General features: G+C 46.4%; 2 protein-coding genes across 2 annotated transcripts in view; both read right to left on the bottom strand.

Moving 5' to 3' along the window:
• Positions 1-2,341: 2,341 nt before the first annotated feature.
• Positions 2,342-10,931, bottom strand: CDK5 (cyclin dependent kinase 5). Its single transcript, XM_069960587.1, has 12 exons — positions 10,807-10,931; positions 8,828-8,916; positions 8,675-8,742; positions 7,608-7,668; positions 6,675-6,731; positions 6,210-6,305; positions 4,415-4,489; positions 4,228-4,324; positions 4,004-4,073; positions 3,829-3,889; positions 3,564-3,644; positions 2,342-3,078 (listed from the first exon to the last, which is right to left on the bottom strand). Exons 1-12 carry the CDS (start codon positions 10,841-10,843, stop codon positions 2,992-2,994), a joined length of 879 nt encoding a protein of 292 aa, XP_069816688.1. The 5' UTR covers positions 10,844-10,931; the 3' UTR covers positions 2,342-2,991.
• A 498-nt stretch (positions 10,932-11,429) lies between these two features.
• LOC138783942 (mitochondrial potassium channel ATP-binding subunit-like) overlaps positions 11,430-17,273 on the bottom strand; it is a 9,487-nt gene continuing 3,643 nt past the window's right edge. The window contains exons 9-16 of the mRNA XM_069959292.1: positions 15,994-16,099; positions 15,859-15,892; positions 15,640-15,770; positions 15,418-15,512; positions 15,199-15,332; positions 13,805-13,952; positions 13,443-13,693; positions 11,430-12,747 (exon numbers count right to left, since the gene is read on the bottom strand). Coding sequence (XP_069815393.1) covers positions 12,667-12,747; positions 13,443-13,693; positions 13,805-13,952; positions 15,199-15,332; positions 15,418-15,512; positions 15,640-15,770; positions 15,859-15,892; positions 15,994-16,099 — 980 coding nt within the window. The 3' untranslated portion in view covers positions 11,430-12,666. The remainder of the gene's footprint in view (positions 12,748-13,442; positions 13,694-13,804; positions 13,953-15,198; positions 15,333-15,417; positions 15,513-15,639; positions 15,771-15,858; positions 15,893-15,993; positions 16,100-17,273) is intronic.

Here is a 17,273-nt window from a genome sequence, read left to right as displayed (position 1 = left end):
ATACAGCGTTTGGAGGGGCTGGGGGGTAATGTAGCCTTTTTTGTTGTTTTTGCAACAAAAGAGTCACACATTTTTTAGTAAATGTCGTGCAAAAAATGTTTAGTTTTTTTTTTCCACACCAGCGGTTTTGATAAATTCCCCTGGTAAATTTGCCATTGTCCATTTCTATTCAGCTCACACTGTGTATTATACCGCTGTCAGATTCCAGCTTTTTATGAGAACGCTCTTTTTTCTTTTGTGATAAACATTGAATTTTATACATGAAATAAAAGATTTTTACCATAACAAACAAGCTCTCGCTTCCATCTTGGATCTGATGAGTTGCCATGTGGCGTCTGGGCTCAGGGTTTTGTGTCCCTCTCCGTCTGGTTCTGATGGGGTATCGCATGGTGTCTGGGCTCAGGCTCCTGTTTCCATCTCTGTCTGGTTCTGATGGGGTCTTGCATGGCGTCTGGGCTCAGGCTCCTGTTTCCTTCTCCGTCTGGATCTGATGGGGTCTCGCATGGCGTCTGGGCTCAGGCTCCTGTTTCCAGCTCCGTATGGATCTGATGGGGTCTCGCATGGCGTCTGGGCTCAGGTTCCGGTTTCCTTCTCCGTCTGGAACTGATGGGGTCTCGCATGGCGTCTGGGCTCAGGCTCCTGTTTCCATCTCTTTCTGGATATCTGATGGGGTCTCGCATGGCGTCTGGGCTCAGGCTCCTGTTTCCAGCTCCGTCTGGATCTGATGGGGTCTCGCATGGCGTCTGGGCTCAGGTTCCTGTTTCCATCTCCGTCTGGATCTGATGGGGTCTCGCATGGCGTCTAGGCTCAGGCTCCTGTTTCCATCTCTTTCTGGTTCTGATGGGGTCTTGCATGGCGTCTGGGCTCAGGTTCCTGTTTCCATCTCTTTCTGGTTCTGATGGGGTCTTGCATGGCGTCTGGGCTCAGGCTCCTGTTTCCATCTCTTTCTGGATATCTGATGGGGTCTCGCATGGCGTCTGGGCTCAGGCTCCTGTTTCCTTCTCCTTCTGGATCTGATGGGGTCTCGCATGGCGTCTGGGCTCAGGCTCCTGTTTCCTTCTCCTTCTGGATCTGATGGGGTCTCGCATGGCCTCTGGGCTCAGGCTTCAGCCAGGATTCTCTCTATAAAGGATCGGGAGACCGGGAGCTGCTGTATGACCTGGGGAAGATCTCTACAACACCCAAATCCAGGCAGGGCAAATCAGACAGAAGCCCCGGCTCTGTACTCAGAGGAATGGTGAGGCCAGGTTACTGCAGCTTGGCTTCCATTCACTTCAATGAGGGGCGAGCGTCAGTACACAATATATCTGGGCACTGCGGCTCACCCAAATAGCTCATCATATGGAAGCGGGTATCTGCTCCCAACCAATCCAATACGGACTACGGATCCTGACAGCAGTTAATCAATAGGTGGAACTACAAAATCCCTTCAAAAACTCGTGTTCACACTAAAAATCTATACAGAAGAGGAATGGATAGAAGAGAGAAGACGCACAACTATTTTGGGGCACACCTCACTTTTTGATCACTTTACGGCATTTAGCAATATTGTGTCTTTCCATTATGATGTTAGTGTTGAAGGAAAACTCCTCCGGCAACTTTTTCTTTTAAATCAACTGGTGTCAGAATATTATACAGATTTGTAAATTACTTAAATTTAAAAATCTCCAGTCTTCCGGCACTTAGCTGCTGTATGTCCTGCAGGAAGTGGTGTTTTCTTTCCAGTCTGACACAGTGCTCTCTGCTGCCACCTCTGTCCATGTCAGGAACTGTCCAGAGCAGTAACAAATCCTCATAGAAAACCTCTCCTGCTCTGGACAGTTCCTGACATGGACAGAGGTGGCAGCAGTAAGCACTGTCAGACTGGAGACAATACACCACTTCCTGCAGGACATACAAGATTGGGATTGCTGAATAGAAGTAAATTACAACTCTATATAACTTCTGACACCAGTGGATTGAATTTTTTTCCCGCCAGAGTTCCCCTTTAATAACTCCTTCATCCCTCCAGCTGTTGCAAAACTACAATTCCCACCATGCCTGAACAGCTGAAGCGAAAGCTAGGGCTGTCCAAGCATGATGGGAACTATAGTTTTGCAACAGCGGGAGGGATGAAGGTTCCCCATACCCGATCTGGACACTGATTAGCCATAACATTACAACCACCTAATATTGTACAGTTCCCTAGAGCCCAGATACATTAATGCTCGGGTCACCAGCTGCCTGACATATCCCCCACCCCCCGACAGCCGCCAATGTCACCAGGTCATCCATATCATTCTCGTCTGCAATATTACAGCTGATCTATGTTCATATTTCATGAATACTCGATGACTGAATGCCACAAGAAAACCACAAGAACCCGAAATGTCTGTAAAATAAAACTGCATTTCTCCAGAAACGGGATGTACATTTACAGGGTAAAAGAAAAAAAATGCATACAAATCATCCAAAAATGTACATAAAATATACAATGGGGAAGGAGCTGCCAAGACTCCGCCTACAGAGGGGCTGAAAAATAAATTAGGGGGAGAAGATATGCAGCATGAGGGGAGGAGAGGGGTCATGAACTCAGTATAAGGCTGTATGACTGTAATTCTGTAGCTTCGGAATGACTGCTCTCGCCTGCCCCCTGCTGGGCTGCACCTAGTTATAATTAGGCCCCTCCCATGAACAATAAGCTCCGCCCAGCCACAACGTTCAAATAGTGAATTAAAGACAGGCCCTACTCTAGCACCGCTAGCAGGCTCCACCCAGTATAGAGGAAATCCCTCCCACTAAGGTAGACTCCACCCACAGGTTGAATATTGATATCTCCTTACATAAATCATGAACTGGAGCCGGGCGTTTAAGAGGACATGCAAGTAGGAAGGAGGGCGTCCTTGGGGCAGGTGACCATGCAGGATGGGCAAGTGACCAATATGATGTATGATAGGGAATAAGAGTAGGGAGTGGTGGGGGAGTGTGGGTACAGCTTCTGGGGGGTGCACGTTATGGGGGACAGTAATCGGCGAAGTACGGATGTTGGAGAGCCTCGTCTGCTGAAATCCTCTGAACCGGGTTACACTTTAATAAGTTCTGGAAAGAGAGAAGAGAACGGATCACATGGGGGCTCGGTGGGGGTCCACAATATAGGGGCAGGGGTAGGGAACCCTGGCTCTCCAGCTGATGCAGCACTAAAACTCCCATCATGCCTGGAGAGCCAAAGCGTTAGCTTTGTCTCTCCAGGCATGATGAGAATTGTAGTTTGGAACAGCTGGAGAGGTTAGGTTCCCTACTCCTAATAAAGGTCTATGGGACTTTGGTTCTCCCTTTTCTGTGATTGGCGGTGGTCCCAGCAGTCGGACCTCCCATCAATCAGCTAGCTGCCCCCCCATCCTGTGGATAGATCATGACTAATAATCGTGATACCACCTGTTACCACATCAGATGACCAATAAGAGCTCAAAAATATCAGATCCGTCTACAGCAGCTTATTGATCCGGGTAGAAATTATTATGTGGCTGGCAATGCTGGGAGTTGTAGTTTCACGATAGCTGGAGATACATTTGCTGATATGATACCTGTAATAAGTCTCTTCCAGTCGCGTTCAGCTTGGGAACAACATTTACTAGAGATGTGGTAGCCGGATACATGGGGTAGGGCTGGGAAAACAAAAGCAGGAATGATCCGATTAACCAAGACATGATGGAACCTGTAGTCCGCCATTCTGTATAAATCTACAGGATTGGGGATGGATAAGACCCGGCTGCTCCGACCTACAATACCAAGCACTGCCACTAGCAAAAGAATGGCGCTGTGCCTGGTAAACAATGATCCCCCACTCACCTTATAGTCTGGTAATTTTGTCATGGTCGGCCATTGCTCCTCAGTCGGGGTCCCGAGCAAAGTGTGCTGCATTAAGGAAAATCTGAACTATACAGTGCACTTCAATACATCAGCTACATCTACATCTATGCCCCTCCCCCAATACAGCGACACATCCGAGGCGCAAAAAGGATATCGGAAAATCCTCTTCAACTGATCGTCTACATCATTTCCAGGAAATAGTGGCCTCCCGGCATTGGCCAACTCTGGGGAGGAAGAGGAGATGCGTCATGTACAGAACCATGGAGGTTATTATATATAATGAGATAGAGGAACATTCTGCTAATCTGCCATCTGATACTCCAGAAACAGCAGAGCAAACTGATCACCAGGATGGCGGGAGGTAAGGGGGGCGTTTACCTGCAAAGATACAGCCGGCCGACCACATGTCTATGGAAGTGGAGTAAAGCTTGGCACCGAAAAGTACATCAGGCGGGCGATACCACAGAGTCACCACCTACAGGGAGATATGGGAATAAGTGGAGTGTACCACAGGAGCGGGGGATTCCCAGGCTAATGTGTACAGTACGATCGACGACAGGCTTACCTCAGCGGAGTAACATCGAACCGGGATACCAAACGCCCGAGCCAGGCCGAAGTCCGCCAGCTTCAACTCTCCATTCTGAAGAGACAGAAAGCAGTATTATAGTAGTTATATCCCTGTATATAGGAGCAGTATTATAGTAGTTATATCCCTGTATATAGGGGCAGTATTATAGTAGTTATATTCCTGTATATAGGAGCAGTATTATACTAGTTATATTCTTGTATATAGGAGCAGTATTATAGTAGTTATATCCCTGTATATAGGGGCAGTATTATAGTAGTTATATTCTTGTATATAGGAGCAGTATTATAGTAGTTATATTCTTGTATATAGGAGCAGTATTATAGTAGTTATATTCCTGTATATAGGAGCAGTATTATAGTAGTTATGGTTCAGGGAAGAAAAAGAGTGCTGCACCTCACACCTATGGCTGATACTAGTACCTCTCGGCTGCATAAAAAACATCAGAATTCTGTATGTGAATTGATCAAGCCACACTGCCCCATGTACCTCGTGCAGGTATCTGATACACATAGGTCCCTACACTAAGTCCACACTGTGCCAGTCAGCGACCACCACCCCCGCAGGCGTGCACAGTCAGGGAAGGGAGGCCATGGAACGGCCCTGCAACCCCCATGCCACAGGACCAGACCCAAAAATGCCACACCAAAACCCAGCCAGCACCACCGGCGGAGGAAGCTGCCCCCAAACAGCACAAGTCTGGATAAGGTATTGCACTCACCATAGCTATCAAAGATAGAATGGGACAGACAGGAGGGATTAAAACCATGAGCACTCAGATGTCTCCTGCTAATTGCGGTCATGTGGGTCTCACCAGGAGGAGTGCAAAACACGGAGAAAAGAGAGAATCAAAATACGGTTCAGGGAAGAAAAAGAAGGGTTTTGGTGGGGCTTTTTGGGTCTGGTCCTGTGACATTGGGGTTGCAGGGCCGTTCCATGGCCTCCCTTCCCTGCACGTGCACGCTTTGCGGGGTTGGCGGTCGCTGACCGACACGGTGTGGAGTTAGCGTAGGGACCCGTGTGGACCAGAGGACCTGCGCGGTAGTACACGGGGCAATATGGCTTGATCAATTCATATACAGACACTCTGGTGTTGATTTTTAATATAGGCCTAGCGGCATTAGTATCAGCCATAGATGGGATGTGCAGCGGTTCCATTCTCTCCAGTTCGTATTATAGTAGTTATATTCTTGTATATAGGAGCAGTATTATAGTAGTTATATTCCTGTATATAGGGGCAGTATTATAGTAGTTATATTCTTGTATATAGGGGGCAGTATTATAGTAGTTATATTCCTGTATATAGGAGCAGTATTATAGCAGTTATATTCTTGTATATAGGAGCAGTATTATAGTAGTTATATTCTTGTATATAGGGAGCAGTATTATAGTAGTTATATTCCTGTATATAGGAGCAGTATTATAGTAGTTATATTCTTGTATATAGGAGCAGTATTATAGTAGTTATATTCCTGTATATAGGAGCAGTATTATAGTAGTTATATTCTTGTATATAGGAGCAGTATTATAGTAGTTATATTCTTGTATATAGGGAGCAGTAATATAGTAGTTATAGTCTTGTATATAGGGAGCAGTATTATAGTAGTTATATTCTTGTATATAGGGAGCAGTATTATAGTAGTTATAGTCTTGTATATAGGGAGCAGTATTATAGTAGTTATATTCCTGTATATAGGAGCATTATTATAGTAGTTATATTCATGTATATATAGGAGTTATATATTATAGTAGTTTTATTCTGCTATATTCTTACCCGGTTGATGAGCAGGTTTTGAGGCTTGAGGTCTCTGTGTAGAACGTTGCGGCTGTGGCAGAATGCCAGACCTTTCAGCAGCTGATACATGAAGGACTGAGGAGATATGAGACTCATTTACAATTTATAAGAAACTGGATAAAATCATCACAATAAAACAGTTCCAGGGATCTATGTCTGGAGATGACACTGAAGAACCTGTGAATAGTAGCAGCAGCTGTAAATACTTTTTCAATGTAGTTTGAGCAGAACTGCGGGAAGATCAAACTCCAGAACGAAACTGAGTCTCTAACATGGCTGCCCCCAGGCACATTACATTCATGATAGATTCCCTTTAAGGATTGGTAGAGAAAAAGAGAAGGAAACCCATATACGCCACGTGTAGAGCTATGGAAGGTAGAGGAGTATACCCTATACACGACAATGGAGGCCACACACAGAACACAATAAGGAATAGACACTTACTTTTACAATTTCCGGGTCTAAGTCGCCATTACAGCTGTCAAAGTATTTTTTCAGATCCTGTAAAATAGAAAGAAAGAACAATGAAGGCACCAATGTCATAGAAATCTGACGCTGGGTTCACATGATTTCTGCAGACATTGCAGTCCATTTACACTGAAAGATTATCTGACAGATTATCTGCCAAAGATCTGAAGCCAAAGCCAGAAACAGACTATAAACAGAGATCAGCTCATAAAGAAAAGCCTGGGATTTCTCCTCAATCCATTCCTGGCTTTGGCTTCAAATCTTTGGCAGATAATCTCTCTGTGTAAATGGACCCTTACTCTTTAAAGACATCACAATAGACCCACAATTCCCTGCACCACGTGGACGCTGCTTATATGTCTTAAAGGGGTTATCCAGGATTAGACAAAACATCGCCGCTATCTTGCAGAAACAGCGCCACCATTGTCTTCAGGCTGTATGTGGTGATACAGCTTAGCTCCTTCACTTTAATGGAACTGAGCTGCAAAATCACACACAGCCTGAGGACAAAGGAAGAAAGTGGCCATGTTTTCATATAACTGAATAACCCCCTTTAAGGTAGCTACAGCAGAACCATCTGCTATCTCTCCAAATCCATCTATGCTAGGGGGTAGGGAACCTTCGGCCCTCCAGCTGTTGCAAAACTACAACTCCCATTATGCCTGGACAGCCAAAGCTAAAGCTTTGGCTGTCCAAGTATGATGGGAGTTGTAGTTTTGCAACAGCTGGAGAGCCGAAGGTTCCCTACCCTTGGTCTATGCATATGAAAGTCAGGTCAACTGAGTGTCCAAGTGTTCTGAATCTGGAGACAAGAAGGTTAAGCTGCTGCAACTCTCCTCTAAGAACAAATTGAGTGAAAGGTCAATATGATTCATCATCATCATCAAACCCCCCCCCCATCCCTCTCACCTGATCACAGTACTCGAAGACCAGCGTCAGCTTCTTGTCACTGTGAAGGACGTCATGTAACCTGCGAATGAAGACGTATATAGTCTTATCCTGATCCGAAGGGAGACTATAAGCATGGAGATCTGAAATATCTGATTAGGAACGTAAGCTGAGGCCGTGGACACCATAGTGACCGGATGATTCTTCTCTACAGTGCAAATACATCGGTATTCTAGATACCTCGGCCATATCTAGATGATAGATATCTGAGGGCGTAGTTATCTGAGGGGGGGGGCAATGCAATGCTTCCTGGGAAAGAAAAAGCATGCAAATTAGCTCCTTCCTAGGATAAATAAAACGAGCTCTCTAGTGACACCTACTGGAAGACAGATACTTTATATACCTTTGGTTGTCAGGGAAATAATTTCTCTTTAGAGGGGTAGTTCACAAAAAAAATGTTTTCTTTTAAAATCAACTGGTGCCAGAGATTTGTAATTTACTTCTATTAAAAAATCTCCAGTCTTCCAGTACTTATCAGCTGCTGTATGTCCTGCAGGAAGTGGTGCATTCTCTCCAGACTGAAGAGCAGGAGAGGTTTTCTATGGGGATTTGCTGCTGCTTTTCTGACATGGACAGAGGTGGCAGCAGAGAGCCCTGGGTAAGCCTGGAAAGAATACACAACTTCCTGCAGGACATACAGCAGCTGATAAATACTGGAAGAATTTTGAAGTAAATTACAAATCTCTGGCACTTGTTGGGATTTTTTGGTGAACAGCCCCTTTATAACGTCCATAGTGACCGGTCTTGGTTAAAGGGGTTCTCCAATTAGAAATTAAACGTCTCCTATCCACAGGATAAGAGAAGTAAGAGATTGCGGGGGTTCGAGTGTTGTACTCGGCCGACCCCAAAACAAAGGAGGCGGGGGCTGATCTGGTGATCACCCGGGGAGCACGGAGGTCGGACCCGCAGCAATCTCTTACCTATGCTGTGGATATGGGACAAGTAAGCGGTCCCCTTTCATTTCCTGCCTCAGTCTCACTTCCCATCCTGACAGAGGGGTGGCGCCATCATCGGTGGTCGCTCCTTACCTTACGATGTTCTTGTGTTTCAGCTCCTTCAGTAAGCAGATCTCCCTGAGTGCGGAGCTGGGGACTCCCTGCAGAGACAGACATGGAGGTGATATATACAGACGAGAGATCCCGCATACAGACCACGGCCATACTGTGATGCTGCCCACTCACCTCATCGTCGTCATCCAGTCTCACGCGTTTCAGCGCCACAATCTCATGGGTCTCACGGTTTTTCGCTTTGAACACGGTGCCATAGGTGCCTGCAGGAGATGGAGTGTTATATGAGGTGGGGTAACCATTATACAATCTGGGCAGGGGAGACAAAGACGTCTCTGTTGCACCACAACACAAGGGAGGAAGCAGCAATGATGACATCAGAGACCAGCGCTTCACATCAGGGGCAACAACAGAGAAGCTGGAGTGTGACTATGTATCACCTGCCCCCCCAGATTACTGACAGGGCGTAGGAGGATGAGGAGAGTAGTCTGGCATCATGATACAATGGAGGATGATGGGGCAGTAGTCTGGTACTATGATACAATGGAGGAGGATGGGGGTAGTAGTCTGGTATTATGATACAATGGGAGGGAATGAGGACAGTAGTCTGATACTATGATACAATGGAGGAGGATGGGGACACTAGTCTGGTATCATGATAGATTGGGAGAGGATGAGGACAGTAGTCTGGTATCATGATACAATGGGGGAGGATGGGGGCAGTAGTCTGGTATCATGATACAATGGGGAAGGATGGGACAGTAGTCTGGCACTATTATACAATGGAGGAGGATGGGGGTAGTAGTCTTGTATCATGATACAATGGGGGAGGATGGGGACAGTAGTCTGATACTATGATACAATGGTGGAGGATGGGGGCAGTAGTCTGGTATCATGATACAATGGGGGAGGATGGGTCAGTAGTCTGGCACTATTATACAATGAGGGGGGATGGGAGGAGTAGTCTGGTATCATGTACAATGGGGGAGGATGGGGACAGTAGCCAGATACTATGATACAATGGGGGAGGATGGGGACAGTAGTCTGGCACTATTATACAATGGGGGAGGATGGGGGCAGTAGTCTGGTATCATGTACAATGGGGGAGGATGGGGCAGTAGTCTGGTATCATGATACAATGGGGGAGGATGGGGGCAGTAGTCTGGCAGTAATATACAATGGGGGAGGATGGGGGCAGTAGTCTGGTATCATGATACAATGGGGGAGGATGGGGGCAGTAGTCTGGTATCATGATACAATGGGGGAGGATGGGGGCAGTAGTCTGGTATCATGATACAATGGGGGAGGATGAGGGCAGTAGTCTGGTATCATGATACAATGGGGGAGGATGGGGGCAGTAGTCTGGTATCATGATACAATGGAGGAGGATGGGGACAGTAGTCTGGTATCATGATACAATGGGGGAAGATGGGGGCAGTAGTCTGGTATCATGATACAATGGGGGAGGATGGGGACAGTAGTCTGGTATCATGATACAATGGGGGAGGATGGGGACAGTAGTCTGGTATCATGATACAATGGGGGAGGATGGGGACAGTAGTCTGGTATCATGATACAATGGAGGAGGATGGGGGGAGTAGTCTGATACTATTATACAATGGGGAGGATGGGGGCAGTAGTCTGGTATCATGATACAATGGAGGAGGATGGGGGGAGTAGTCCGGTACTATTATACAATGGGGAGGATGGGGGCAGTAGTCTGGTATCATGATACAATGGGGAGGATGGGGGCAGTAGTCTGGTATCATGATACAATGGAGGAGGATGGGGGGAGTAGTCCGGTACTATTATACAATGGGGAGGATGGGGGCAGTAGTCTGGTATCATGATACAATGGGGAGGATGGGGGCAGTAGTCTGGTATCATGATACAATGGGGAGGATGGGGGGAGTAGTCTGATACTATTATACAATGGGGAGGATGGGGGCAGTAGTCTGTTAATATGACACAATAGGGATGATGAGGAGAGCAGCCCAGGACTAGGACACAATGAATGAGGAGGGGGGCAGTGATACTATGGGGGATGCAGTCAGTACAGCGGGTGTTGTAGCAGGGAGCTCCGGTTTCCGGTACACACAGTGCAGGCCGCACATCCCCGGCCTCTCCTGCTCGCTCTTCCCGCTGTGTCTCACCTTCTCCGATCTTTTCCAGCTTCTCGTACTTCTGCATCTTGCGGCTGTCAGGCCTCTCCCGGAATGCGCATGCGCCTATCACTGGCCCCGCCCAACCCCTAATCTATCCACAAAGGCGGAGCGAAAAGTCATTCTCTGGTCCAATAGGAACTGGCCTGTGGCTGACGTCATCCAAAAGTCATTTCCATGGTAATAACCGGACGCTAAGCCCGCCCCTGTATTACAGAACGTAGTTACCATAGAGATGCCGGCCATATGTGTACACCCCGCTTATACTGGGAGGAGCAACATGGAGGCAGCCAGCATAATCTATGTACACAGTGACCTCACCAGCAGAATAGTGAGTGCAGCTCTGGAGAATAATACAGGATGCAACTCAGGATCAGTAATGTATGTACACAGTGACCCCACCAGCAGAATAGTGAGTGCAGCTCTGGAGAATAATACAGGATGTAACTCAGGATCAGTAATGTAATGTATGTACACAGTGACCCCACCAGCAGAATAGTGAGTGCAGCTCTGGAGTATAATACAGGATGCATTACTGAATGTATGGCGTTCTTAGTGATCAACCTCAGCCCATAATATGAATAATCCATCATCCACAACTCCAGACTTCAAGAAATCTTTATTTTATTAATCCAGACCTTTCCATCATGCAGCCTGATACTCCTCATCTCTCTGAGTGACAGAACAGTACTTTGGTCTATTGTAAACCATGGGTTATAAAATATACATATATACACTATACATCTATATAGGAGTCACCATGTGTTTTCTGTGTCACATCTAGATTATATGTAATACTGGAAGATTATCTGCCTGGAGCTTCTACCTCGGTAAACTCTATGCAAAGTGAGACACGTATCAGTGAGGATCTCCTCTCCTGTATACTATATAGTGATATCAGTGAGGGTCTCCTCTCCTGTATACTATATAGTGATATCAGTGAGGGTCTCCTCTCCTGTATACTATATAGTGATATCAGTGAGGGTCTCCTCTTCTGTATAATATATAATGATATCAGTGAGGGTCTCCTCTCCTGTATACTATATAATGATTTCAGTGAGGGTCTCCTCTCCTGTATACTATATAATGATTTCAGTGAGGGTCTCCTCTCCTGTATACTATATAATGATTTCAGTGAGGGTCTCCTCTCCTGTACACTATATAATGATATCAGTGAGGGTCTCCTCTCCTGTATACTATATAGTGATATCAGTGAGGGTCTCCTCTCCTGTATACTATATAACTATATCAGTGAGGGTCTCCTCTCCTGTATACTATATAATGATATCAGTGAGAGTCTCCTCTTCTGTATAATATATAATGATATCAGTGAGGGTCTCCTCTCCTGTATACTATATAATGATATCAGTGAGGGTCTCCTCTTCTGTATAATATATAATGATATCAGTGAGGGTCTCCTCTCCTGTATACTATATAATAATATCAGTGAGGGTCTCCTCTCCTGTATACTATATAGTGATATCAGTGAGGGTCTCCTCTCCTGTACACTATATAACTATATAAGTGAAAGTCTCCTCTCCTGTACACTATATATAACTATATCAGTGAGGGTCTCCTCTCCTGTATACTATATAACTATATCAGTGAGGGTCTCCCCTCCTGTACACTATATAATGATATCAGTGAGGGTCTCCTCTCCTGTATACTATATAGTGATATCAGTGAGGGTCTTCTCTCCTGTATACTATATAGTGATATCAGTGAGGGTCTCCTCTCCTGCAGGATGAGGGTCTGGGGTCTCATCTTTCCTATGGCGATGCTCCTGGTCCAGGTTCTCTGTGTTTCGTCATCCTCCTCCAGCTATATTATTGCACGGTGTGTTATTCTGGTTCACTGGGCCTCTTGGCTCTGTCTACGTATGAGCTCAGCGTACAGGCCGCCCCTCCTCAGCAGCTCCCGGTGGGTTCCACTCTGAGAGAAAAGACAAGAAGATTTATCAGTGAAGCCCCCCAGCTGTATGCAGTAATGAGGATCTGACAACAGCAGTGATCTCCTTTCCTGTATAGACTAATGAGGATCTGACAACAGCAGTGATCTCCCCTTCTGTATACACTAATGAGGATCTGACAACAGCAGTGATCTCCCCTCCTGTATACACTAATGAGAATCTGACAACAGCAGTGATCTCCTCTCCTGTACACAGCACTAATGAGGATCTGACAACAGCAGTGATCTCCTCTCCTGTACACAGCACTAATGAGGATCTGACAACAGCAGTGATCTCCTCTCCTGTACACAGCACTAATGAGGATCTGACAACAGCAGTGTTCTCCCCTCCTGTATACACTAATGAGATTCTGACAACAGCAGCAATCTCCTCTCCTGTATGCAGTAATGAGGATCTGACAACAGCAGTGCTCTTCTTTCCTGTATGCAGTAGTGAAGATCTGTCAACAGCAAGAAACTTCTATATTGTATTCAACAATGAAAATCTGACAAATCCTCTCGTGTAGTGTATACAGATTGGTGTAATATACAGAGTCTGCACCTGAGTGAAGTGCATTGTGGGATCTCAGCTGTCATTTAGTGGCAGCCAGAACTAGGAGTACAGCTCTGAAGGTAACTGCAGACCTTGCTCTGTGAGAGTATACAGTGCGGGGACTCACCTCAACGATGTGACCCTTGGATAAGACCACAATGATGTCAGCGTCTGCTACGGTACTGAGCCGATGGGCAATGACTAACACAGTGCGGCCGGATGAGGCGCGATCCAGAGCCAGCTGTACCGTCCGCTCTGACTCCGAATCCAGGGCGCTTGTAGCTTCATCCAGGATTAGGATCCGGGGGTCTTTAAGGAGAGCGCGAGCGATGGCCACCCGCTGCTTCTGACCCCCAGAGAGGGTGACGCCGCGCTCACCTGCCCGTGAAGACAAACGCCATCAGGTGTGAGTGGAGGACGAGTTCTGTGTTATCATATATACCCCCCCGAACCGGCAGCTCAGCCATACAGAGGTCATAACAGGCTCACCTAGCAGTGTGTTATATCCATCTGGAAAGTTCCGGATAAAGTCGTCGGCATTTGCCAGTTTGGCAGCTTCATAGACCTCGGCGTCACTGGCATCCGGGCGGCCAAAGCGAATATTTTCCATGACGCTTGTCCCAAAGAGAACGGGTTCCTGAGCGACACAAGAAAATGTATAATGTGCTGCGATATAAGATCTATCTGCTTATAATACACCACTGACCACATACCACAGCCGTGATCTCCTCTACCTCCTTATTACACAGCCGTGATCTCCTCTACCTCCTTATTACACAGCCGTGATCTCCTCTACCTCTTTATTACACAGCAGTGATCTCTTCTTCCTCCATATTACACAGCTGTGACCTCCTCTACCTCCTTATTACACAGCCTTGATCTCCTCTACCTCCATATTACACAGCTGCGATCTCCTCTACCTCCTTATTACACAGCCGTGATCTCCTCTACCTCCTTATTACACAGCCGTGATCTCCTCTACCTCCTTATTACACAGCCGTGATCTCCTCTACCTCCTTATTACACAGCCGTGATCTCTTCTTCCTCCATATTACACTACTGTGACCTCCTCTACCTCCATATTACACAGCCGTGATCTCCTCTACCTCCTTATTACACAGCCGTGATCTCCTCTACCTCCATATTACACAGCAGTGATCTCCTCTACCTCCTTATTACACAGCAGTGATCTCCTCTTCCTCCGTATTACACAGAACTGATCTCCTCTACCTCCTTATCAAACATCAGTGATCTCCTCTACCTCCTTACTACACAGAACTGATCTCCTCTACCTCCTTATTACACAGCCGTGATCTCCTCTTCCTCCGTATTACACAGAACTGATCTCCTCTACCTCCTTATCAAACATCAGTGATCTCCTCTACCTCCTTATCAAACATCAGTGATCTCCTCTACCTCCTTATCAAACATCAGTGATCTCCTCTACCTCCTTATTACATGGCCGTGATCTCCTCTACCTCCTTATTACACAGCTATGATCTCCTCTACCTCCTTATTACACGGCCACGATCTCCTCTACCTCCTTATTACACAGCAGTGATCTCCTCTACCTCCTTATTACACAGCAGTGATCTCCTCTACCTCCTTATTACACAGCAGTGATCTCCTCTACCTCCTTATTACACAGCAGTGATCTCCTCAACCTCCTTATTACACAGCAGTGATCTAGTCTACCTCATTTTTATACAGCTATGATCTCCACTACCTCCTTATTACACAGCAGTGATCTCCTCTACCTCCTTATTACACGGCCATGATCTCCTCTACCTCCTTATTACACGGCCGTGATCTCCTCTACCTCCTTATTACACGGCCACGATCTCCTCTACCTCCATACACAGCCGTCATTCTCAGTCATTCACCTGGTTGATAAATCCGATAACTTCTCCTCTTAACCAGGATGGGTCGAGGGTCCGGATATCGACTCCATCCAGCTCCACCGCTCCCCGGTTGGGGTCGTAGAATCGCTCCACCAGCGCAGCCACCGTGGACTTTCCTGAATCCCAATAAAGCCCACCGTGAGTATGAACAGCGCTGTACAAATGTCTACCGCTTAGGATGCACTCATCACCGTCTCTCACCTCCACCAGACTGTCCCACGATGGCCACCGTCTTACCAGGGGGCACATACAGGTTAAACCCATTCAAGACTTCTTGACCCGGCCGGGTGGGATAGCTGGAGGAGCAGAGCTGTGTGTGTTATTGTGCCGCCTTGTCAGCCACTACCTGCCCCCAGAATTACAAGATCATGGCTGCTTCCAGACACAGCGCCACACCAGGCGGTGTGAGGTACTGCAGCTCACCTGAAGGAGACATCTCTGAAGCGTATTTCTCCAGTCAGCTGAGAAAGTCTCTTCCCTCCTCTCAATGGGATCTCTGGTTGTAAACGCATGAACTCAAATACACGGCCCCCTGCGCTGAGACCCCGGACCACCTAAGAGACATAAACGTGAAGTCTTGGGTTGGGTGGGGGTCCGGCTTCCAGAACATTTCTCCTTGTTCTCAGTTCCTATCAAACTCACCTGACCAAAGAGCACCGACGTGTTCGCCATCGACCTGTGCAAAGAAAAAAACACAGTCAGGAGGTTTAGTGATTGCTGTGCCTCCCACTCACGGTATGGAAGCGCCGGATTATACCCATCACCGGGCAGACAAACCTCTGTACAGTCTGAGAGGCCACCAAGAAGGACATGAGCTCCCCGGCCGAGAGCTGGTCCCCTGCCATCAATGACCCACCGGCAAATATGGTGCCCAGGACGATACCTGGAAGAGAGAAGAGACGATTGTGTACAGAGCCTATAGACAGGACAGTATGTACCTCTAATACAGCACTGAGGACCCTATATACAGGACATATATACCTCTAATATAGACCCTATATACAGAATCTTATATAGCACTAAGGACCCTATAGAGAGGACATTATACACCTTCAATAAAGACCCTGTATACAGAATCCCATACAGCACTGAGGACCCTATACACAGTACATTATATACCTCCAATACAGCACTGAGGACCCTATACACAGTACATTATATACCTCCAATACAGCACTGAGGACCCTATACACAGTACATTATATACTCCAATACAGCACTGAGGACCCTATACACAGTACATTATATACCTCCAATACAGCACTGAGGACCCTATACACAGTACATTATATACTCCAATACAGCACTGAGGACCCTATACACAGTACATTATATACTCCAATACAGCACTGAGGACCCTATAGACTGGACATTATATACTCCAATACAGCACTGAGGACTCTATACACAGTACATTATATACTCCAATACAGCACTGAGGACCCTATATACAGTACATTATATACCTCCAATACAGCACTGAGGACTCTATACACAGTACATTATATACTCCAATACAGCACTGAGGACCCTATATACAGTACATTATATACCTCCAATACAGCACTGAGGACCCTATAGACTGGACATTATATACCACCAATACAGCACCGAGGACCCTATATACAGAATCCCATATGGCACTAAGGACCCTATACACAGTACATTATATACGCCAATACAGCACTGAGGACCCTATAGACTGGACATAATATACCACCAATACAGTACTGAGGACCCTATATACAAAATCCCATATAGCACTAAGGACCCTATAGACAGGATGTTATATACCACCAATACAGCACTAGAGACAGGATCCCATACAGCACTAAGGACCCTACATATATTCCATACAGCAGTTATGTCCCTTTAGACAAGATCCTATCTATACAGCACCTATGTCCACATAGGATCCCATACAGCACTGATGTCCCTATAGACTTTACCTTATACATTTCCCATAGGATACTGATGTCCCTATAGACAGGATCCCATGCAGCACTGATGTCCCTATAGAATGGGCCTTATACATAGCACTAAGAACCCTATAGACA

The sequence above is a fragment of the Dendropsophus ebraccatus genome, chromosome 2, assembly GCF_027789765.1.
Source record: "Dendropsophus ebraccatus isolate aDenEbr1 chromosome 2, aDenEbr1.pat, whole genome shotgun sequence".
Taxonomy (NCBI): Eukaryota; Metazoa; Chordata; class Amphibia; order Anura; family Hylidae; genus Dendropsophus; species Dendropsophus ebraccatus.
The sequence above is the reverse complement of the archived record's forward strand: the minus strand, read 5'-3'. Positions and strand labels throughout refer to the sequence as shown.